Genomic DNA, 23658 nt, shown 5'->3' with positions numbered 1-23658 from the left:
TAGAGTTTCAGAAAAAATACTTAAACATCTGTAAGAACAAGAGACTCAGCTCAGTGGTCATCTTTCCTGAGTGCCTTTCCCTGATCTGAATTCAGTAACTCCTATTATAGCTCCCAGACAACAGCCCTTCAATTTCTATCATGGCCATTATGACTGCATTGTAATGATCTGTTTGTGTGCTAGCCACCAACAAATGTTAGTGCCTAGCCCTAGGATCAAGTCTTAGATGTGTTTGTTCCTTCAGACCTGACAATAGGGCAAGAATTTAACAGATATTTGCTGAACTGAGTTGGCTTTTCCCCTACCCAGCAGAAAGTACCCACTCCCCAGGGGCTGAAGCTTTTAGAATAACATACAGTCAGGTCTTTGTGGCTCACACTAGGCAGCTTGTCTCTGCTTCCTTTAGGGGAAAAAAAAGAAAAAGGTGAGAGCCCACCTATCAGAAAAAAACACACCTAACACCTGTTACTAATTACTGAGTACTTAATATGTGCCCAGTACTATGCTAAGCACTTAATATACATATCCTCACAACAATTACCTAAGAGTTAAATATAAAGAAATGGAAGTTCTGAAAGTTAAACCATCTGCCAAGGCCGAGGAGTGAGTAAATTGTATGAACTGATATTATCATTCCAGCCCATGCTTTTAAGGCTGGAATGAATGATTGGGAACAGCCCCTTACACTTTAGTGTGAATTAATTTAAGTAGTTTTGCTTTCCTAATTCTTAGTTGAGTTGAACCAAATAAATGGACAGGGGGTGGGAGAAAAAGGGTTGAAAAAATTGCAGCCCTGCCCAAGTGGTAGAGAAGGGTCATCTGGGATTTTGGATAGTCAGAAGGCAAGGTAATTAGAGTTAAGTCTGGTATAGAAAAGAGGTGCTCAGAAAGAGTCAGAGGAGACAGTGCCATAGAAAGGAGTCAGGGACCCAGGGCAGCAGTGGAGAAAGAGACATGCATACACATGTATAAGAGAAAATGGTGGTGGTCCTTTACAACATGAAAAGGCCATCAACTAAGCATAAACTGAGCCAGCGAATTGTTAGTGGCAGAGCAAAGAAGCAAGGCTCCAAAATAGCCAGTTGGCTTCCAGATTCATAAGTCCAGACTGCATCTCTCTGGATGAGTTAGTATTCCCTTATAATTATTATTATTATTATTTTTAAGGAATTGAGTGCTTTGTCTAATGACACAGTCTGGATTTTAAGATATTCACTTTAAGTCTATTCAGTCTCTCTTTCAGCTTGTTTTATTTTCTATATATTGGCTTTGCCCCAAGAAGTGTGTGCTGTAATAAAGTTTTTGCTGTCCCTTAAGCACTAGCGAGTCTACTTCTACCCTTAGTAATTGAGAGTATGAGATGAAGGTTATCTGCTGGAGTTAAAGAAAGAAGAGCCTCTTAACTTCTTTGGATGCTCTTCACTAGGTTATAACCTCCTATGGGAAAAGAGGACTGGTTCTGTTCACTGTGTACTTCCCATGTGTAGAATAGGGTAGGGGAAGGATGGATGGAGGGAGGGAGGTGTGTAGGGATGGACGGAGGGATGGAAGGACAGAATGGATGTTATACATCATAACTTTTATGATGTATAAACATCATTAATAGAGGCAAGGACCGAACCACAAGTTCTTTAGTAATGGCTCTGGAAATAAACATGTTCCAAATCTGAACCTGCTACCAGCTAGTTAAATAATCCTTCTAAAGACTCAGTCTCCTCGGGTGTAAAGTTAGGTTAGGAATAGTAATCAAAACCATGCAGAAAATTAAACAAAGTAATGTATGTAAAGTGAAGAACAGTGTCTGGTATATTGTAAGCTCCCCCAAATGGAAGCTGTTCAGGAAAGCCTACATTGCTCAAAGATGGTCTGGGAAAGTTAGCAAGGATGTGGGCACAAGATGCCCTACACCTTATCTGTACCCTGGGTTGGATTTTACTTCTTTTCTTCACTTTTTTTTTTTTTAAGTTTTCTTTCTTATTCTATTTCTTCCCTCTCCCACAAGTATTTGAAGAGACAACTGGTTAGGAATAACATCATTTATACAAGCTTCCTGATTTCTTCCTGACTCATTAAAGGCTTTTCCGACCATAAGGACACAGCTGCTCATTTTTAGGACTCACACCTCCCTTACCCATGGGCCTGACTTGCTTTCAATAACAATATCATACAGAACATTAACTTTTACGAATATTTAGCCTCTATCTTCCCTGCTCCCACTTCATCATCCCGTTACCATTCTTAGAAAAAACATACCTTACTGGACTGGGTGTTCAAGTTAAATGAACAGCTGCTGCCTTTGGTAGGCTTGATGGAATCCATGAGAACCAGCTTCTCTGCTTCTTGTTCCAGAGCCACTGAAGAAACTCAGCTTGAAGCTAGGTTCTATCTATACCCTCCCCATTATTCTGCTCCTAGGCTTGCTGGTTAAGAAAGTTTAGGAATAAACTATAACAACTATAAAATGAATACAAAGACTTTCGTACATTGTATGGTTTCCTGCATAGAGATTTAAGAGGTATGGAAGACTCCTGTCTTTTTTGAGTGTCTCTATTACATGACATAGGAACTGGCTGAGTGTTTTACACATATGATCATCCTACAAGCCCTGTCTGTGGTTTGGACAATGATCTTTGTTTTACAGTTAAGGACAAACCAAGCTTAGAGAGGTTAAAGTAACCAGCCTAACACCACAAAGCAAACGAGGAGGCCAACATCTATCTGATCTCAAAACCTATGATTTCTCCCTTATTCCAGGCAGTCTTCCTCTTCCTGGTAGGAAATATTGGGTTGTGGTGTCACCAAGTTTCCTTTTAGTTCTTATCCAGAAGTCAAGTTCCCTGGGTACCAAGAGTCTTCTTAGGAAAGATTAAAAAAAAATTATGCTAAGATGATTATGAGCTACCTCTCCCAGAGGCATGTACACCATCAAAGCAAACCATTGCTTTGTTATTTCACACCATCAAGATAGCTGAATAAGTGCCAGATTTGAGGCAATCAGGGTAGGAGGCCATTTTCAGATCTTTGAATCACCTGAGGCGCTCTCTCTGGCCAGCTAGGAAGGCAGTTACGTCCACCCACTGAGGACCCACCCACTGAGGACCCAGTGTACAGAGAACATACCACATCCAGCTGTTCTAGCATGCAGCTGACGGCCTGTGGATAGTCGCTCAGTAAGTGAAATAAAAAGCTCCATGAGAAACCAAGGAGCATCTGGTGGGTCTGGGAGCTTTGTTAATCCAAAGGCAATTATTCTAAGCTTCAGTGTGTCACTAACACAAATACAGAAATTCCCTGAAGCTTTAGTAAGGATAATTAGACAAAATGATGAAGAAAAAAAGGAATGGTAAAGACAGGTTTGAAAGAACAATGATTCACCACAGGAAAGTTGGCTGGGCTCTGCTCTGTGACAGACCGTGGCAGATAACCTAACTGCCTGACCTTGGGCTGGTGCCATGACAAGAACAAGGTTTTCAGGAGGATGAACTGTTTCTCAACTGTAACCCCCAGGTGTATTGGGCACAAATTAGGGCATTCTCCTTCTCAGTCTGAAGGAGAAGGCAGAGGCTTTAACCAACTGAGCCACCCAGGCGCCCCTCTCTATCTCTTTCTTTTGTTTTTTTTTTTTTTTTTTTCTCTATCTCTTTCTTAAGTCTTTTTCTTACTTCTTTGTTTTCCAAGTTTAAGGAATATAATAACATAGCAGATTTCTAATGCTAAGGTCACAGAAAAGCCCTCCATCTCAAATTGCACATGAGGCCTTCATTCAAAGTTTCCAAAGAAGGCATCAGGTACACTTAGGCAGCAATAATTCTCAATTCAAGTGTTGGCCAAATTATTGCTTGCCCTTAAATTATTACTTCAGACTTTAGAAACACTGGTTTATAAGAAAAGGCAAAAAAAAAAAAAAAGTGAAAAAGATTTACTTTGGGAGTTTCCACTCTACAGCTGTTGATTGATTTGTAAGCTGGAAGGTTTGTGAACTGTGAAACTCCAGTGTTTCATCACCATATCTACAACAGGGAGCTATCAGGTGGTGATATTTCCATCCTCATGGTCTTACACGCAACGGGATTGATGACTGATTCAGATACGTCAGCTCTTGGAGCAGTGAAGAACATGGGAGGAGGTTAGTTTAATGACCATCTTTAGAAGGAGCACTTGAAAGGAGCCATGATAAGAAGTACACAATGGGTGGCTCAGTGGGTTAAGCCTCTGCCTTCAGCTCAGGTCATGATCTCAGGATCCTGGGATCGAGCCCCGCATCGAGCCCCACATCGGGCTCTTTGCTCAGCAGGGAGCCTGCTTCCCCATCTCTCTCTACCTATCTCTCTGCCTACATGTGATCTCTGTCTGTCAAATAAATAAATAAAACCTTAAAAAAAAAAAAAAGAAGTACACAATGGGTTCTTCAGGACCATTCCCCTAACTCTGCTTCAGGGAACAGAGTGGGTGTTTTCATCACTGTATCCTCAACACAACACCCAGCACAAAATAGGTATTCGATAGATTTGTTTAATGGAGGTTGAATGAAGAGAAATTCTAGTTATCTTGAAGGGCACTATAAAATTCTAACCCGAAGGAGGCAGAATACTTTGTTCTTTTACACATGGACAAACACCACTGCAATATTTTAAAAATGCTCATCAATTCAGTGTTCAGCCATCTTTGTTGCCTGGTTGCACTTGCCTACATTTTTCTTGTGGAAATGTAAGTCTTCTTTCCTATAGACTTCTCATGGCTCCTTAATTTACAGTTAAGGCCAATTCCTTTTTTTTTGACTAACAAAGAGGCTTTATCTTCAAACTTAAATTTGACTCAAGGTGTTTTCCTACTAGAATTCACTTTTTTGTTCCTGGAAAGCTTCGGTTCTCTGGATAATTATGATTACCTTCGAAGGATCACACAATGCTAGATCTCGAAGGACCTACGGATTATCCAGCTGCTCCTCTCATTTCCTCCTTCATGACACCCTTGCCCGGGGCTCTATCTTTCTGCCAGGTGGACAGGCTGAGTCCACACCACACTGGCTTGATTTTGAGAGCACAGGAAAATGCTCACATACCCCAGGCAAGAGGTCATTATTACTCTCAGGGAAAATGTGACAGTGTGGCTCACATAGAGCATACTCTTTGTGACTCTACAGGAGAAAAAGTGCAGGTGCTGATCATAAAATCCAAGATAGCCACCATTCTGTCGGATGAGCAGCCCCACAGAATTTTTCTCTAAGTGCATCTGACTATTCTGCTCTCCCTGCGTAACTCCCTTCAATGGCTCTCCATTACCTCTAGGACTTAAAGTCTGAACAACTTAACCTGCCCTATCAGGCTATCCTGGATCTGGCCCCTGCCTACCCTCTAATACCAGCTTCCACTCTTGCCCTTCCTTCCTGTTCATGCTTTCCTTCTGCCTGCAACATCTCTCTTCTCTCTTCTTCGCGTTAGGTAACTCCTACTTATACCTTACGATTCAGCACAGGTGTTGCCTCCTCCAGGAAGTCTTCCCTCAGCCTCATGCTCCCACAGAACCCTGTGCTTGCCTCCTTCACAGCAGTTACTGTTTCGAAATCTTTCTCCTCCACGAACCAGTGACAGATTTTGTCTTCTAGTCATTTCTGAGATCCAAATACAAGCAGACTGTAGGACCTGAAGAAGCCTAGTGCATGTTCATTTTACTAAATTGAGATCTAAAACATTTTCTGCCCTGTGTGTGTGTGTGTGTGTGTGTGCAGATGGCTAACCTCAATCAATGGCCTATATAAGGACTTTCCCAGAACCCAGCAGAACCATGAGGTCTGAAGGGCTGTCCAATTAGAGAGATGTTAAGAAACCAGGAAAGCTTCCCTTTTAGGACTTAATTGAAAGGATTTTCCTAAAGCTGATCTTTCTATCTTTTTAGAATGAGTCATTTGTGCTTTCAGGTGACATGATGGGAAGGTAGATTTGATCCCTCGATTTTTAGCCCAGATTCACGCACTAAATCTCTGCACGCAAAACAGTTTCTAATACCATCAAAGCTAATTTCATGGAGGTTGGAGGTTGATATAACCGGTGATATGTAACCATGGAAAGGGCTCTCTTCATAAACGGAGACTGAAGCCCAAAGGTAAGCATACATATGACGTTTATCCTTGTTGATGTCAAAATGCTGCTGGGAATGATTTTGATCACTGGGCCAATGCATTCCTGGGGAGAGAAATAACCGAGGCTGCCATTGGGCCAGTCAGGTCCAATAGTAAAGAAACAGGTCTTGGCAGGTTCCTCTGTTGTAACTTGTCCATCAGTGGAAGAAAAGAGAGAGACGGTGTAATTATGCATCTGGAGTTACCAATGAGGATGACGATAGTAATAGCACTAACTCTCCAAAGGCGCCTGAATATGGCCTCCAAATCTGGACTCAATTTCTGTGGATGCCAGTGAGCTTTGGTGTGCTTTTGCTTTAAGTGCTTACAAGTTGGTATGGACAGAGCCAAAAGGCAGCATATGGAAACTTTGGGAACACAGCAGAAGATAAACCGATATTTGGAGAGCATGTTGAAACAGTAACCCTTAAAACAAGTTGTCAAAGGGGAAGGTGCCTGCAAAACTTTGAAAGCCCCATCAAATAAATTAAAACACTGTCGTGTAAAAAAGGCAACACCTTCTGCTCTAGCCATTTTCGGCCAATATAAAAGAAAATTAGAAATTGGAAATCATTTGCTGCTAGTACGCATGGATTTTGTTAGTGTATAATAAAACAGGCATTCTGAAGTTTGCTTTTAAAGAGGAGACTCTGTGACCTTTAAGACGTTTTTCTTAACTCTCTCGTCTCAGATAGGGATTCTCAAACTTCTTTTATAGTTCTTGCTGGTTCGAGGAACAACCCCAGGTCTGAGAAAAGAGACTGGGGTTGGGGAAAGGGGCAGAAACCAAGTCCTGTTCCTGGAATTATGGGCTTTTTTTCTCCCTTCACTGTTTATCTCTTCTGCACCACTCAGCTGTTCCCTGTTGCACAGAAATAAAAGTTTAGTTTAAAAAGTATGTTAGAACAAAGCTGCAGAAATTGCCTGGAATTTCCTTCATTTTCAGCCATCTGGCTTTCATTGCTTACTTCTTTCCCCTCCTCCACATACGTTTACCAAATCTTTTCAACACACACTGGCCAAGCTATCAAATGCTTATAATTAATAACAGTCATGCTCTCTCTCTCTCTCTCTCTCTTTTTTAAAGGTAGTGCTTTCTGGCTTTCCTTGGGCTGTTCATGTCATTGCTAGTATAAACCAGGAAGATGGCCAGTAAAACTTAGTTATTAAGACTTAGTAGAATAAGAGAGAAAATCTAATCAAATTTAAGTCCTGAAATTTAAAAAAATGATGTTTTATTTCAAATTACAAGTATATCTTGCCAATAAATGAAAGAGAATAAAAAGAGAATTTTTCTGAGTTCTTAATATGATCTTATCTTAGAGATAAAGAATCTGAGGATCTAAAAAGGCATAGAAGCTCTTAAAGGTCATGTAGCTAAACATAATGGAGCATGTCTGAATACAGGTCAAACTCCATCTTCTAGTTTTTATTTTAGTGGTCTCATGGATGGGACAGAAAAATCAAGTTGTTAAGAAATATATATAATAAGATCCAAAGGGAAGAAAACCATATGTATCTGTTCATGTATGCATATATATTCATAGAAAAGGGTCTGGAAAGATATGTACCAAATCACTAACTGGTTATCTCTGGGGAGAAGAAGGTTCTGGAACTGAAGGGCATGGTGGTGAAAAGGAGACATATGTCTTTCTTCCTTGATTACTTCTGCTACGCTTGACTTTTAAAGAATGAGAATATTCATGTAAAGTGAATTATAATTATAATATTCAGAAAGCTTTCTTATTGGGAAAAGGAGACCAACCTCTTTCCTAATGATGGATTTTAGTTCCTTTTTGGACATTTCTCCTGTAAACTGGTCAAACCCACCCATGAAGGTGAACAAATGGAGAGGCTTCTAGACACAAATTACTCAGATGGTGGAAAAGGTAACCAAAATAATTTTTCTTCCTTGTAATTATAGCCTCTTTGCTCTCAATGTTGATGCAGTATTCTTGTCATATCATGAGTAAAAATGGTCCTATTTCCTTCTTGCCAATTTTAGGCAAGGTTGTTAATGGAGATATTCTACTTTCCATCTCTCCCAACAAACTGCTCCCTGGGTAATGCTAACAATTCATTCAACCTCCGTTATGTCCACTCTCTCCTCCATTAGACTTTGCCCACTTACTCTTATTTTGGAAAGACTTTGCTATCCATGGCTGCTAACATAAAGGATTACTTTTCCCAAGTCTATTTATATTTTCAATTGGTATTTAAAGCCTTAAAGTTATAGGAGGGACTCTAATAATGGCACTTTCAGCATCATCTAGTGGGTGGAAGAGAGGGGGTAGGTCAATGAAAAGGAGACAGAACACTGGTGTCTTCCCAGCTATCTTAATACTTGGATCTAAATATTACTCCTTATACATGTGGTCCAGTCTGTTATGCTCATGTATTCAATAAACACTTAATAAGCACCTGCCAGGTGTCAAACATTATGTCAGCTCCTCGTTCCACAGAGAGGAGGATTTGGACTTAGAGCTGATAGGGATGACTTTAAAATATAGTCCTCTTCAACAGGTAAATACGATTTTTTAAAGCGCCATAGAAATGGAGGCAGTCCATGTTCATGCATGTTCAAGCAGACGTGTGCCCACGCGCATGCGCACACACACACACACACACACACACACATTGGAACAATCAGAATACCTCCATCTTGAAAATACCCTAATTGCTGTGGAGAGTTGGGTGGAAGACTGTATCTGTCTAATCCTGGAGAAAGTTGGACACACGCTTCTGATACCAGCCTAGTCATCCACACAGAATTAAAGTCAGGAGAAGGTACATTTAATCTTAGAAAGATAGCCCAGATGGCACATACCCTCTGGGCCTATGGCATTCTTCATGTGATTGGAGAACTCTGACCACACATGAGAGGAAAAGTGGCTCCCTGATGACTGTTTGGGAAAGCCTCAGCTCTTAACCAGCAGCCGCCTCTCAGAGACATATATGTAGTGACCAAGACTAGAAACATAATTTCTGTTTGTCCCAGCGAAAATGCTATGGTGTTCTGAACACATGGATATCAATACAGACCAAGAGCCCACGAGAGGACACCCTAAAATGTGCAGGGTACACTCATCTGTACACAGTAAGAACTGTGAATTAAAGATTTAAATTACTAACCACGGAACCTTCTAGAAGGTGCTTAGGAAAACGACGCACTCTTATGTCCCTACCAAACCCATTTTTCCCTTCTGTGTACATCTCATACCTACTTTCTGAATGAGAGATGGCTTTCCCCCAGCATCATACCAAAATAGGAGATGCACCTCCATTCATCTCTCACTTTTAAGATGAAAATCTGATTTTGGCTCTTTAACACGAGATGAAGAGAGTGAGTCATCTCAGGCCACTGTCCATTGGCCCTCTCTGTTGTTTTAATTAGCATCAGTCTACACACACTCAGCTGTGGATGGTTCGCCCAAGAAACCCCTGGCTGTGCCTTGTAGGAGAGGTCTTGCGTGTCAGTCTGACAGTTGGCTGGTGGGAGATCAAAGCACTGCGTTTATCTGGAGCAAATGTAATAAAGTTTAGCCTAACAAGAGTTCTTGTCTTGGAGTCAGTATAAAGGTCATAGAGTAAATTAAGCTCATCTAATTTAACTGTGGTCAGTACTTTGAGGATGGGAAGTAACACCTTGTGTCCTATCCCTTCTGCTGCCCGGGAAGGACTGGGTTTAGTGGCTGCAAATCCCACAAGATCTTCAGCTGGTCTTGGGTGCTGACTTCTCAGCCCACCACCGCATGTGGATGTCATTACAACCCCAGAATGTGGTTAGACACTTAGGCTTGTTTTTAAAGTGACAGTAAAAAAGCGGAACAGAAATGACATCAATTATCAGCCCACGGCAGTAGCTGTCCGCTGGGTCTGCCTATAGACTAACAAAGAGTCATGGGATATTTGAGCAGGATGTGGTGACCTCAGACACAGCCTGTTTGTTTTGCACATGTGGAAACAGAAAGGGCAGCCATCTTGCCCAATGCAAGCTGGTGGGTGATGAAGCTCAGAGGAAAACCTCTGGACCCCCTATGCAAGGCCCTTATAGGCTACCCATGCCAAAACCACTCGGCTTTTTCTGATCTGGGGAGAATGGAGTCAAACAGAAGGGGTTTGTATCCCTTGCCTGGGCAGTTAGGTCCGCCCAACTGGAGAATGGTGAGGTTAGTTGGAGATGTGGGACCAGATGAAATGGATAGGAAAGAGGCTTCTCAGGATTCTAGGCACTGGATCTAGTTTTTTCTGGATCTAGCCTGTGACTCTATTTTACTGGCTGATGGCTTTTCTGGATGTCATGGAGAAGATGGCCCCAGTGGCTCTCCTCCTTTCTGGGTCAGAATGGGACACCAAGCCTGCCATTCAGATCAATATATGGGGCATCTTGGTGACCAGCAGAAGTACCCTGATCTGGCCTGCAGTCTGTATCCTTTAAGTGTCAAAGGAAGGCATTTTGTTGACTGAGAAATAAGCCACATCTGCAAATTATTGTCAGTTCCTGAAGGCAACACATTACTTCTTCTGTGTTACTTTGCAGAAGTAGAAGAAATATCGTTCTGAAACAGCATTCCCTTTCATTTCATAAGATAAGGTCACATCTTATAACAGTCTTCATCCCATCAGCAGACTTGAATGTCTGGCTCTGGTTCTTGAAACCTCTCCCTTTGAAACCAGAATCATCGATAACATGGTTTAGCTTCCACAGAGATTTGTTCCAAAGAAGTATCTGCAGGCTAGTCTCTCAAGACAGCATAAAATTGTGTGGACTAAACAGTGATTGGATTGATTAGCTAAGACTCAAGGTTGGGTAAAAAGGGGACCCAGGCAGGACCGACCAATGAAATGCTCTAATTGATTTTATGCATGCAGATTGACACACATACACTGGAGAGCGTGCTATAATGAATCTGCATGCTGTGTGCATACAGATTTCACGGTGGATCCATTATACCACCCAGTCATTCCAGTTTCTTGCGCCTGGCAACCCGTGAGCCAATCCATCACCATGGTGTTTTAGGCTTGCGAGCTAGCCTGAAAGTGGCAGAGACCCTGAAGCCTGCAGTTGCATCCCATCCCCTTTGGGAGACATTGGCAGTGTGGCACGTGCACGTTCCGGTCACGCCATGGGACTCATTTCAGTGCACAGAGCCTTCTGGACCCTGAGCCTGACCATGGGGCTGGAGTTCCAAAGCCCTGCTTTCAATTACATTTAAGTGGATTTGACTAAAAGTCAGAACTGATGCTAATTGGTTTTCAAAACACTGGGTTTTGAATAAGCATTCTGGTCTTGCCCATGGACAACACCTCCCTTGGAACGTGCTGCTGGGTGGCAGGGTAGGCGTAGTGCCCCCTTACCTGGCCGGGCAGGGCTCCAGACTGCAGGACTTGAGGAGTCGCGGGGGACGGCGGCTGGTCACACACAGGTTCTCATCAGCAGGCTCCCTTGTCTGCTTGTTCAGGCAGCTCACCACAGCCTCCTGGACACCTGCACACGAATCACACTGTCAGGCCAGAGTGGGCGTGAGTGGGATTATGAAGTGTGGACAGGCAGCTGGTGGGAGGCCTCTGTGATGGTTAGACTCTGGCTGCATGTCAGAGATTGCAGCATGAACCCCGGAGCTGCCCATCTTGTCAGGCGTTGCTCAATCGGGGAGAAAGTACTCGTGAGCTATGGCATCTGTAAACATGCTCCTTGAGGAGGCCTACATCTGTCATGAGAGAACTTGCACCAGGACTCATGAAATGCTTTAGGAAAATGCCACCAAAGTTATATGGCTGCCAAAGCTGAGAAGTGATAATTTAATGCAGAAGGAGAGGAGGGTGAGAAAAAAAAAATGACCCAAGACCTTTATATGTTGTATTTTAAATCAACCGGAGATGGTTATATTTGGAAGGGAGGCTAAGAGCTGAGTTTTAATATCTAATTTTCTGAAAATGGCTGTTCTCTTGGGGCCTTGCACTGGAGGCTCCAGTCTTCGTTGGTTGCCTTTTGGATCTGGTTTGTTTCTTTAGTAACGGGGACAGCTTTGGAAATTGGGACAAAAAAAGAGAACTAGGAGCACAATGACTATATGCATGAAACACAATCTTTTCTACATCTGTGGGAAACGATGTTCTCACTGACACTTGCATGTCTCTGACACAGAGCTAGGAAAGGAGGAGTTTGAGCTGGGACAGGCACAGGGTTATTGGCAAGTCTTTCCAGGTGGTATGCAGGACCCCTTATGGAAATGTTCATGGAGCAAGGAAACATTTAGCTGGGTATAATAATGACCAGACATTTCATTCTGGGGCCCATAGTCATAAAAAGAGTTGAAGTCCATGGGTTGTACATTATGAGCCAGGTGCCAAATGATGACAGCGTGACCCGCACCCTGCAATTCTCTCAACAACCCCATGAGGTAAGCACTATTTTTGTACTATTTGACAGATAAGGAAACTGAGGCTTAGGAAGGTGGAAAGACTTGCTAAGGTCATGAAGTTGATACATGGCAAGGCAGTGGCTTAGTGCTGGAGCTTTTAATGACAGCGCTCACACTTAAAAATCCTAAAAGGCTGCTTACATCTGCTGGAGATCTTTGGGAATAACCTAGACATCTGACCGAGATCATTTCAGCAAAGTCAGTGTAAGGAAGAGGCGAGACGGCACAGTGTTGATAGTCTGCTTTCAGTCACACACAGCTGTGTAAAGATATGTGCATCTAAGTATATTTATCTGAAGCTAAATATTTACTTTTAGTTTTATATATAAATATATATTTTCTTGTTTTTATTTGTCTTACTTTATCAGTTAGTACCTAATAGAGTATGACTGCCATACACTTGTTAGCCCTGTTGCTTCTTTTTTCCCATCTACTCAATGCTTCTCCAAGGAGTTATTGCTCCAATCAATACCCTAATGCTTCAAGGTCACTCAGCAAGACTATAATTTAAAAAGTGACGTTCTAAAGACTTTATTTATTCAGGAGAGAGAGAGAGAGGGGGGCAGAAGCAGAGGGAGAAGTAGGCTGCCTGAGGAGCAGGAAGCCCAACACGGGGCTCGATCCTAGGGCCCTGGGATCAAGACCTGAGCCGAAGGCAGACTCTTAATGGACTGAGCCACTCAAGCACCCTAAAAATGTGACATTTGAAAGCCAGAATCTGAATCACCTTTCTTTCTTCCCAGATGTCTGACAAATAAAATATTTTTAAAAATCAGTCACAGTATTTACCTTGAGGCCATAAATGTAAATTTTCTTCTTTCTAAGTTTTTTTATGAGTTTCAAAGTTTAATTTAAATATATCATGGCCAGGTCAGGGTGGAGCATTTGCGATTTATACTAGACATTCAAGCTACCCCTTCATATTCTGTAATGCTGGCAACAGGGTGTTGCTCTCTAGGTTGCAGCTGGGATGAGCCATCTGAAATTTATGGTATGATGATATAGCAAAACATTTCACAAGAAATTGTTGAAATCATCACTGATACTTCCCTCTGGAATAGTCTGGCATTGTTAAGGTAATGACGACAAGGTGCTGGATGAAGCGAACTCTTCCATCCAGAATCAAAAGCTGTGGTTTTATCAGAAATTAAGTTCTGGGGGCACCTAGGTGGCTGAGTCGTTAAGCGTCTGCCTTCGGGTCAGGTCATGGTCTCAGGGTCCTGGGATCCAGCCCTTAGTCGGGCTCTCTTCTGGTCAGCAGGGAATCTGTTTCTCCCTCTCCCTCTCCCCCTGCTTGTGTTCCTTCTCTCTCTCTCAAATAAATAAATAAAATCTTAAAAAAAAAAAAGAAATTAAGTTTTCGATTCATTTGCCTGCTGGGTAATATTCAAGAGATTATAGACATTGCTCTAAAATAGATTGTTTTTTTCTGCTACAGCACTATGAAATGGAGTCGATGACATCAGCAGGAAGTGATCACAGCTCTTGTCATCTGCCCCATTGGAAAGTGCTTCAGGTGTGGGATGTGTGAGGGAGGTGCTCTGTTTCTATTTTGTGGGTCCCTAGTTCATAGCACTTAGGTCCTTCTCAGACTGCACAGAACAAGTGTCGCAAGGGCTAAAGTTTCTAGAAGGACTTCAGTATAGTCCTCTCTTAGATATATGGAACACGAAGTTTTATTATCCCAAACGAGTAAATCCTAGCTCAAGAGAAAAATCACCTCCGCGGTGGTTCAGTGCCAAGAGTAAGTGGCCTTCGAGAGTTACTAAATTCGAATCTAACATATTATAAAACAAAACACTAGGCCTCTGACACCGTGTTAAATGGCCATTGCCATAGCGGCCAGTTGCCTAGGCATTCTTAGGCGGGGCCTGGGGTGCTGAGGGAAGCTAAGGACAGAGTTCTGTCATAAGTAAGGAGTATCTGGGACCAGCCCTGTGGTCAACACACAATACATTTTTGTGGCATGATGAACAAAATGCCTCAAGGGCAGAGCATTCTAAGCATAGGACGCCTTGGGGAAGGCGCACGGAGGGAGGGAGCTGGGGAGTGTGGGAGTATGAGAAGTTGCAAGAGGGAGGGTGTGTGGAGACCTCACCTGTGAGGTCAAAGCATAGTTGGCCCAGTGGAGTGAGGCCAGGATGTGAGAAGTTAGCTCATCGAGTGCATATTCTTTCCAAACAGGCTAGGATTTGCACTTAGGAGGACATTTTAAACCAACACAGAACACATGTTTAAGTACCGTACTTCACGATTTTTGAGTTTTCCTTTCTTGACAGAATCAAAGGAGAGAGGACTCATAAGGAAGGGGAGCGGCAGGTAAAGCCTTCACCTTTCACTCTTGCTGAAGTGGTTTCAAGTTTTCCCTCAGCTCATTTTAATGCTGATTTTACCATCGAGGAGTTCAATATAATAAAGCTGTTCAGGTTCAAAGCCACTGTCCTTGACCACAACTATGAGCTCACGTATGGGAAATTCAAATATAACAAGGAGATGATAGTGGGACGCGGGACACATATCCAAGCAGGTTAGGCTCAATCTTCCACAAAATGGGATTTGCGGTGTTTATATCTGCCAGAACAGCATGATTGTTCCATGATATTTGATGACAGCTTGGGGAAACACAGCCACCAACTGCAGCCTAAATTGCTAACTAGTTCCTTCTGGTTGCTACCTCTGCTAGGTGAAAGGTTACTTCTGTGTCTATCCAGTTTCTGCTACGGAGATAGGGAAGACAATGAAATGAGCTCGACCAGCCTTACGACCCAAAATTGATTTAAAAATCTCTCTGTTAATCCTGCATGGTTTCAGCAAGAATGATCAGAAATATATATAACCTCGTGGGTTAGATTTTGGTGAAAGATCAAAGTTGATAATACAATGTTACTGCCAAACACTGACTTCAAAAATATACATATCCCATGGAGCAAAATGATTTTTTAGTGCATATGGGCATCATATGGGCCAGATAACCCAAACGTATTTTCACCACTTTGGAATTTTCAACTCTAACATTTTAGGTGTAAATATATTACCTTGGCACAGTTACATAAGTGTAGGTAAGTGTGCAAAGTTGTTGACAGTTAAAGACATAAGACATTTCAGTAACTTTACCCTGCCTTGGATATAAAGGATGCACAATTTATGTTATACAAAAACACTCAGTTCCTACAGGCCGAGATCAATTGTGTATCAACCATCTAAATCTTATATGCAAATCAGTTATCTTCTGAAAACATTTGAAATTAAAAACATTCCGCAGGCTCTCTACACTTTGAGTTTTATACCCCTGGTTGATCGGCAGAATGGTTAGAATCTTAAAGATAAAGGTATCTGGATATTTATTATTCCATGACTGTGTCTAGTTTTTCCATTTGCTTGTAAAATTCCAGGCTGACTTGTAACTGAGAACCATAACTGAGAGACCACAAGTCAAAAATTTTTTCCAAAGCACAGGCATTTTAGACCAGAGATAATGATCGTTCCATTCAGGTGATCATGGAAATTGGGGATAAAAGTACACCACCTGAACTCCTGAGTCACTCGTTTTATTGGAAAGAAGCCACTGTGGGCATTCAGCTGTGGTCCTTCCACCTGATTTCTCGGTTCCTGCCCAGGTTCGGGAATTCTCGAAGCTTTATTGAACACTTCTCCCTTTGTGACCATGGAAGAAAAGATGTCCACAGTGTGTGTGGAGAACCCCTTAAGAACAGAGATTAGCCGAGTTCCAGGAAACTCTTCCAGAATCAGATGGAAAATTTTAGGTTTTAAAAATAACAGGGCCCTCCATTAAAACACTTAAGAATTACACGGTTTGAAATTGAAAGAAGTAGAAACAAACAAGAACCTCAAGGTCAAAACTACTAAATGCTTGCTCAAAGATCTGATGGAGAAGATGGATTCTTTGCTAGTACGTACTTGTTCCACTATTCATTCCTTTTCAAGTGCATGTGAACATTTTGGGCCCAAGTACTTGTGCATTCTCAATAATGACAAAAGGCCTTTTTAAAAGACTTTCCAAAATGTCACGGTTTACAAAACAGTTTTGGAAAATAATTTTGATATTTTTTTATACCGGTTGAGAAACTTTGCTGGCAATGCAGAATCTTAACATGCCAAAAGGGTTTTACTGATAGCCAGTGAGAGGGGTCTGGCAGGAAATTATCCAGCATTTCCTCACCTATCAGAATCTCTCTTGGGAGTAGATGTGGGAGGCAATGGCATTATGAAATGATGTATTTTCTAAAGTGTAAGAAAGATCATAACCATGAAGAATTCATTGCTGACTTAAATGCCTTCCTCTCCCCCTCCAACCCCAAGTCTCATTATGACACCTGAAATAAAGAATCACTGAATCTATTATCATTGATGAATACCCCTAAAGACCAGGTTGATACACATTTAACATCCGTTAAATAATATTCGTAAGGGGCAAGCTTCAGGAATTCTCTAAGTGCCTAAGAAGTGTGCTGTGCTGATTCCAGACAGAGAAAGAGATCAATAACAGCCTAATCCCAGGGGTCATTCACTAGCTGTGTGTGGTTTCAAGTCACTCAGCTTCTTTGGATCTTTGTTTTCTCATCTGTAAAATGGCAGAGGGGTCAGCCTTTAAAGTCCTTTCTGGTCCCAGGTAACCAAGGTGTTAAGTGGGTTTCTATACCCTTTTCCCTTTGTAAAGAGATACTGCTTCGGGAAATCAGCCGAATCCATCAGGGAACTCTACCCCGTTCTGGGGCAGAGCAGAATGTTTTGTCCTCTTGGGCCTTGGTCCATACCACAGGCACTGAAGCAAGGACACAGATAAATAACACTGAGTGCTGAGAGCCTTGCCAGGTCAGCGTCAACCGAGTCTCTCAGTCAGATACACTGGGATATGTTGCAAAACATCAGAATGACAACTGAAAGCAAAAGCCTGAGCTGTGCTGGCCACTCGCAGCGGACAGTCTGAGCGCCGCTCAGGCACGAAGAGAACTACATCTGTGTTTCATTCAGTGCGCCTTACATTTACAAGGGCTCCCCCCCCCCCCCCCCCCCCCCCCCCCCCCCCCCCCCCCCGCCATCCTTCCTGGACTAGAAGCGGTCACGTGACACAGTCTCTCGCAGGGAGAGCGGAGAAAGGGAAAAGACAAGAAGATGGTGGGGCTCTGGGCCAGAGGCCCCCTCCTTACCTCCTCCGCATGACTCGGAGCACGTGGTGAAGCCTTCGTATTCCCAGTCATACAGCTCGTCCAAATCCTGCAGGACCCCAAACAGGCCGTCCGTCTCTTCGGGGTTCAACTCGGGAGCATCCCCCTGACACGGTCCCGCATAACAGGCACGCTGGGATGCCGGCTTGGGCCCTTCACATTCGTCAGCAGGCAAGTCAGCCACCGACTGAGAGAAAGACAGCAGCACCTGGCACCTCACGGTTCGCACCTGGGTCCCCACACCGCAGGTGACTGTGCAGGCCGACCAGGATTCAGGGATGAACCTGCAGCCGGCAAGCAAACAAGAGGATAGGATGAGAAGCCCCAGGCGGGGGAGCCAGGGGACTGCGGAGCCCAGCATCCCACCTGTCACCCCGGCCCAGCGCTGTCCCAGGATGGGCTCAGGGCTCTGCTGCCCTGTCTTGCGATGGGTGCTTTGGTTTAGTTCATGAGCTCATTTGCCACCGTTTCTGGATTGGTTTTTTGGTGTCAGATGAACTCCCAGCTGGAAGACATTCCAGCTACAGACCACCTGCTTTCTCCCTGCTTCGCACCCACAGTGATACTAGCTAGCTCTTCAGAGCAGGGACTCGGCGCTTCCTCCTCTCTCTCTCTAAATCCCAGCACTTGTGCCTTCTGCAAGACGCTGGCTATTCTTATAGCAGACTAATACTGATCCTAAAAAGTATCACAAAATAAGCCCTTGGAGATATTTAAAGAGGGTTTTTTTTTTCTTTTTCTTTCTTTCTTTTTTTTTTTTTTTTCTGATCTGGATCTCATATTCTGTAACTTTCTTTTGCTTTTCGGCTCAATGTGCTTCCCAAGATTTATTTATATATAGAAAGGAGTTCTTTTTTGTAAGTTTCCAAGAATGGAGCAAAGTCTTGTTCCTCACACATTCTTTGAATTAGTGTGGACTACAATTCTTTTTATATCATAGAGAAAAGCCATGCTGCAAATTTAAATCCACAGACGTGGCACAGTAAACAAGAGATTCTGCATTCGTACAAGTTTGGTCGACAGCCCTCCTCTCCCCCAACCCCTCAGAGAAGCCACTCTCGTGAGAATTTGGTTTTTCTCTGAGTTCCTCTATAATGTGGGACAGTACCCAAGTTCCCTAAAAAGACTCCCTCTCACTAATCAACACTGGCCATGACTGCAAAGACCTTGAGAGGTATCTAGGGAAAAATGTCCAGAGGGAACTATGAACATTTTCAAGTTAGTATAATAATCTGGAAAAAAGTACTTTGGAATAAAAAGTTTTCATTTTTCCACGATCCTACTGCTTTCTCACAGAGTCGTGCTGTGGAGGTATGCAAACCTGGTCTCCTAACCTTGATTTTGGCAGAAAACGAAAGGACCGATAAGAAGATAATAGCATTAAATCCTAGCAAGTGCAAATGTTTCAGATCTAGTTTAGGGAAATAGAAGTTCTAGCCCAAAACTGATCCAAGTTTTCAAATTGGAAGGATCATAACAAATATGTTTCCTGGGCTTGAGCCTGGGCTGTGCCTGGAGCTGGCCAGGAGAGCCAGACTCCCCCGACCCCCAAAAGCTCACGCTGTCTGAGGCATGCATGAAGAGCCATCCCCTAGGAGAGAATGAAGGTCACATACAAACTTGTCTGGAAGGTGGATGAGGGAGGAAGAGCCATCCAGAATTATTCCCAAGAAATTCTCATCACTATGTCACCTCCCTCTCCTGTCTTTGAATGCTTGATCTATCTTCTGGCACCCAGAGAACTTGGGTGGGGGGAAACAGTACCCTAAAAAATTAAAAAGTCTCCTTCTCTTTAAACATTGTTACCTGTAGGAGCTTTTTATAAATATAAAACCCAACTCTGCCATCAAACTAATTGTAACCTTCTCATTTACACATTCACATATATCTGTATGGCTCCTGGAATAAGAATTACGACAAATACACAAGCACTGGATGTTACAACCCACGTGTAGACAAAGAAAAATGCAAACTAAACAATTTTGTATGTAAGAAAAACCAAAAAAGCCAAAAAACGGTCTGCCAACCTTGACAATAGTGTGTGAATAATGTTTCTTATTTAGTAATGTGGTGCTGAATTTTATTTTTAAATTAAAAAAATGACAAGATCTCAAAAAGCATTGCACCCTATTAGCTTTTCCTATGCTGGAAGAATTAATGTTCTGTCACCTCTAACAGCCATCTTCAGAGACCATAACAACACAACAAGGATCACAGTGATCACAGTTATAGACAATATGTAAGCAAATGGCTGTGTTCCAATAAAACTTTATTTATAAAAGCCGGAGGGAGGATGGTAGTAGAAATGTCTGAATTTGGCCTGTCAGCTGTAGTTTCCCAACTCCTGCTATAGAAACTTTAGCGGAGATACCAAACACACCAAGATTCATAAATGATCTTCAAACTCATTTTAAGTCTTAGTTCCCATCTTTTCCACATATAGAAGTTTCTAAGAATGACAAGCAGTTAAATTGATACACGTTTAATCTTCCAAAGTGAGTCCCAGATGAAATCTGGAATATAAATGATTCACAAACCAAACCCTCTGCTCTCGTTGCCTATCATGTCCCCCACTTTGTGTTTGGTCTCATTTCAGGACCAGGAATATATACCAAAAGCACACGAAGTAGAAAGGGCACATTACTGGAGCCTCAGGAACTCATTGCAATGCTTGAACCTTGTTTATCTTGAAGCATCATTTCAAGGAAAATAAATTGTGTGTGTGTGGAGGGGGGCATACACATGGGCATTTGTCTATTTTTTTTTTTTAATCTGGACCTTTAGGGTTAATAGCAAAAACAATAAACATCTATTTTATGTCTCCCAAGCGAGAGTCTTATCAAATGTCAAATAGCCTTTCTGGCTTATCTCCCAACCCACTATCCTTAGGTCTTTGTCAAGTTCACACCAATTAAAAATGATTTGGCTTTTAAGCGGTGCTGTCTTCTGGCAGTCATCTTAATTTCTCCAGTGCATGCACTGTATGATATAATATATTCTCTCTTGTTGAAGGCAGGAGATCATATTTCAAAAGAAAAATATCTAATAGAGCAAATGGCCAAGTGAATAATAACTGTTTTTCATACGAAACTCTCCCCCACATCCCTAGATCTCCCAACTCTGTGTTTACTATCTGGAGCTTTCTGGCCACAAGTAGAAAGAAGCAAGGTCAAGTAGAGGGCAGGCAAATGAGCTTGGAGGTCTCCGTGTAAGGCTTAGGAAACTCGGTTTGCCTGGTACTTGCTGAGCAGAATCCTTCAAGTGGGACCTTTAAAATGGAGTCAGTAGGGTTTTGTGTTTTTTTTTTTTTAATCATTTTGATGTACAAATATTTCATGAAAAAGCTCTCACTATTCAAGTTTAATTTGGGTGCTTTTAAAGTTCTTTTTGTGAGCAGCACTGTTGGGGGATGAATGCAGAATGACTGGATAAATGAGTTCTTTCAGAGAAGGGCTTGAACTCGAGAGGAGACCAATAGCATTTCTGCATGGAGTCTTCCCATCCCCAGGAAATTAAAAAAGAAACCTGGTAAATAGATGATTTATGTTTCTGTCTGGTCTTCAATTTGCAAGCTTAATTGCTCATTTCATGAACAAAAAGCTTATCCTTTCATTGGAATTATTACCATAGTCCCTTTTATGAAACAGAAAGCAGTGATAATCAAATTCACTTGTAAAATCCCAACCTGGTTTAGTTTATATGTGGCTATCATGAAATCAGAAGCAGGGACCAAAATAATAATAATAATTGCTATATTAATACAGTGCTAAACAGAAACCACTCACTCTTGGCTAATTAATCTCATGTCACTGCAGATCTTAGCCAGAGTTCGGCTCCACTGTTATGCACACATGGTCTATAACTAAGTTGTTTTTTGTTTTCTTTTAAGTAGGCTCCATGCCCAGTGTGGGGCTTGAACTCACAACCCCGAGATCAAGAGTCGTGTGCTCTCCTGATGGAGCCAGCCAGCCTCCCCTATTTATCTTTTCTCCTCTTACTTTCCTCTCCTTTCTCCTCTACATGTTTATTTTTTTAAATTAGTTTTTAAAAATTAACATATAATGTATTATTTGTTTCAGGGGTACAGGTCTGTGATTCATCGGTCTTGCACAATTCACAGCACTTGCCATAGCACATACCCTCCCCAGTGTCCATCACCCAGCAATCTCATCCCTCTCACCCCCTCCCCTCAAAGAAATCATTGGTATTATTCAAAATAAGAATGATTTTATAGGGGTGTTATTGTAATGCTCCTACCAGCCTCAACTCAGTCTCTAGTTTCAAAACGCAAACTTAAACTTCTAGGAAATCACATGAGAAATACTTAGGGGCACCTGGGTGGCTCAGTCGGTTAAACGTCTGCCTTCGGCTCAGGTCACGTTCTCAGAGTCCCAGGATCAAGCCTTGTATTGTGCTTTCTGCTCAGTGGGGAGTCTGCTTCTCCCTCTGACCTTCCTCCCTCTCATGCTTTCTCTCTCTTTCTCAAATAAATAAAATCTTTAAAAAAATACTCAATTTTGGCTTAGTTTTTGATATTATATTTCAGCTAGATATCTAATAGGCTTTGCAGATTTCCTCATCCTCTTTCTTTTATGAGAGTCGTGGCAGGATCTCAGGGTGAGAAGAGAGGAGGGAATGAACTAAATAGTGGAGGAAAAATGATAAAAGGCTTTAACACAGACCTAAGAGGTTAGTGGGGGCCCTGTCAAGCCTCCTTCCTAGTTACTGCAATCTTGTATTGACTGTGAACTATTTTACACTCTGCAAATTATAGAAAATGGAAAATGCAAATCATTCTTGCCCACAGAATTGCAGATTAACTGTGTCTAGTGGAATGCAATTGCTGTCTTGTGGACAGATCCATTTTGCATCCACTTGTCAATCCATTCCAACATCTTATTTGTCTAAGTATGTATGGGTCTTTGAAATGTCCTTTGAATTGGTTGGAACATCTTCCTGATACCCTCCTTAATTAATGAATTGGACAAAATCTTGGACAGATGTTCATTTTATAAATGCAGGAAAATCCTGACTTTTACCCGTTGTAAAATTTGATCATTTAGCTAGTGGCTACAGAAGGATCTGGAAAATAGTATATTGGAAAAATAAAATACTGTATAAGTAATTCTACCCCCATTAACCAGAAAGTCTTTTACATAAATATATCATTTGGGGACAAAAACAGTCACCATACTTTGTTAGTAACGATGCAGTTTTTCTACATTGCCTCATCTATTTTGAAAGCAATCTTCTTTTCTTTCTTCTTTTTCTTTAGCTTTGAAAGGTTTGTTCTCCTCCTGGTTCTGAGCAACCCCCCATTCATGGAGTAAAATCTTTAGGAGAAGGTGCAGTTTCCTAAACCAAAGCTAGGCATTTTTGGCATCTGACCTGAAGAGGCATTTAGAAGCTTGAGCAAAACAAATTGCTGTTGGGTGGGACAGAAACTTGGAAAAAGGAACAAGAGACACCTTCTTTCATCAGTCTCAATTTTACGTGAGATCAAAGACCTCAAGTTAACTTTTTTGGTTTAGTGTCTCTCAAAGTAAAAGATTTTTTCAAAACCCTCCAAAATAAATCAACAAACAAAAACCTTTGGAAGCCTACAAAGGGAAGGCGACTCTAATTGAATCACTTTAGGGATTTTAGAATTAATTGTAAAACCCTTAGCACCAAGACAGCCTACAAACGATTCTTTAAAGATATAGCTAGGGCATTAATGTTTTGGGAGAACACTGATCCAAAATAGGCCTCTCCATTCACTTAGAACCACACCTAAATCATTCCAAATAAATAACAATCTAACTTATTGTGAAAGATCTTTAGTCAAGGATACTTGACCTGAATATGGAATTATGAAAATATTTCTCAACTGCTTTTGTTCGCTTACAACTCTCTGGAGCTGCAAGTAATTCTTGCTAGTTATGCAACT

At 42.0% G+C, this 23658-nt stretch overlaps 1 protein-coding gene across 3 annotated transcripts in view; it reads right to left on the bottom strand.

Annotated features, from left to right (window-relative positions):
• Positions 1–23658, bottom strand: part of ADAMTSL1 (ADAMTS like 1) — an 899097-nt gene that overhangs the window by 168784 nt on the left and 706655 nt on the right. For all 3 annotated transcript variants that reach the window (XM_013063102.2, XM_004765700.3, XM_004765701.3), the window contains 2 exons: positions 17712–18013; positions 11477–11606 (listed from right to left, as the gene is read on the bottom strand). In XM_013063102.2, the coding sequence (XP_012918556.1) occupies positions 11477–11606; positions 17712–18013 (432 nt within the window). The remainder of the gene's footprint in view (positions 1–11476; positions 11607–17711; positions 18014–23658) is intronic.

Source organism: Mustela putorius, unplaced genomic scaffold (assembly GCF_011764305.1).
Source record: "Mustela putorius furo isolate JIRA1106 unplaced genomic scaffold, ASM1176430v1.1 tig00000421_pilon_pilon_pilon, whole genome shotgun sequence".
Lineage (NCBI taxonomy): Eukaryota > Metazoa > Chordata > Mammalia > Carnivora > Mustelidae > Mustela > Mustela putorius.
This window is presented reverse-complemented; position numbering and strand designations above follow the sequence as displayed.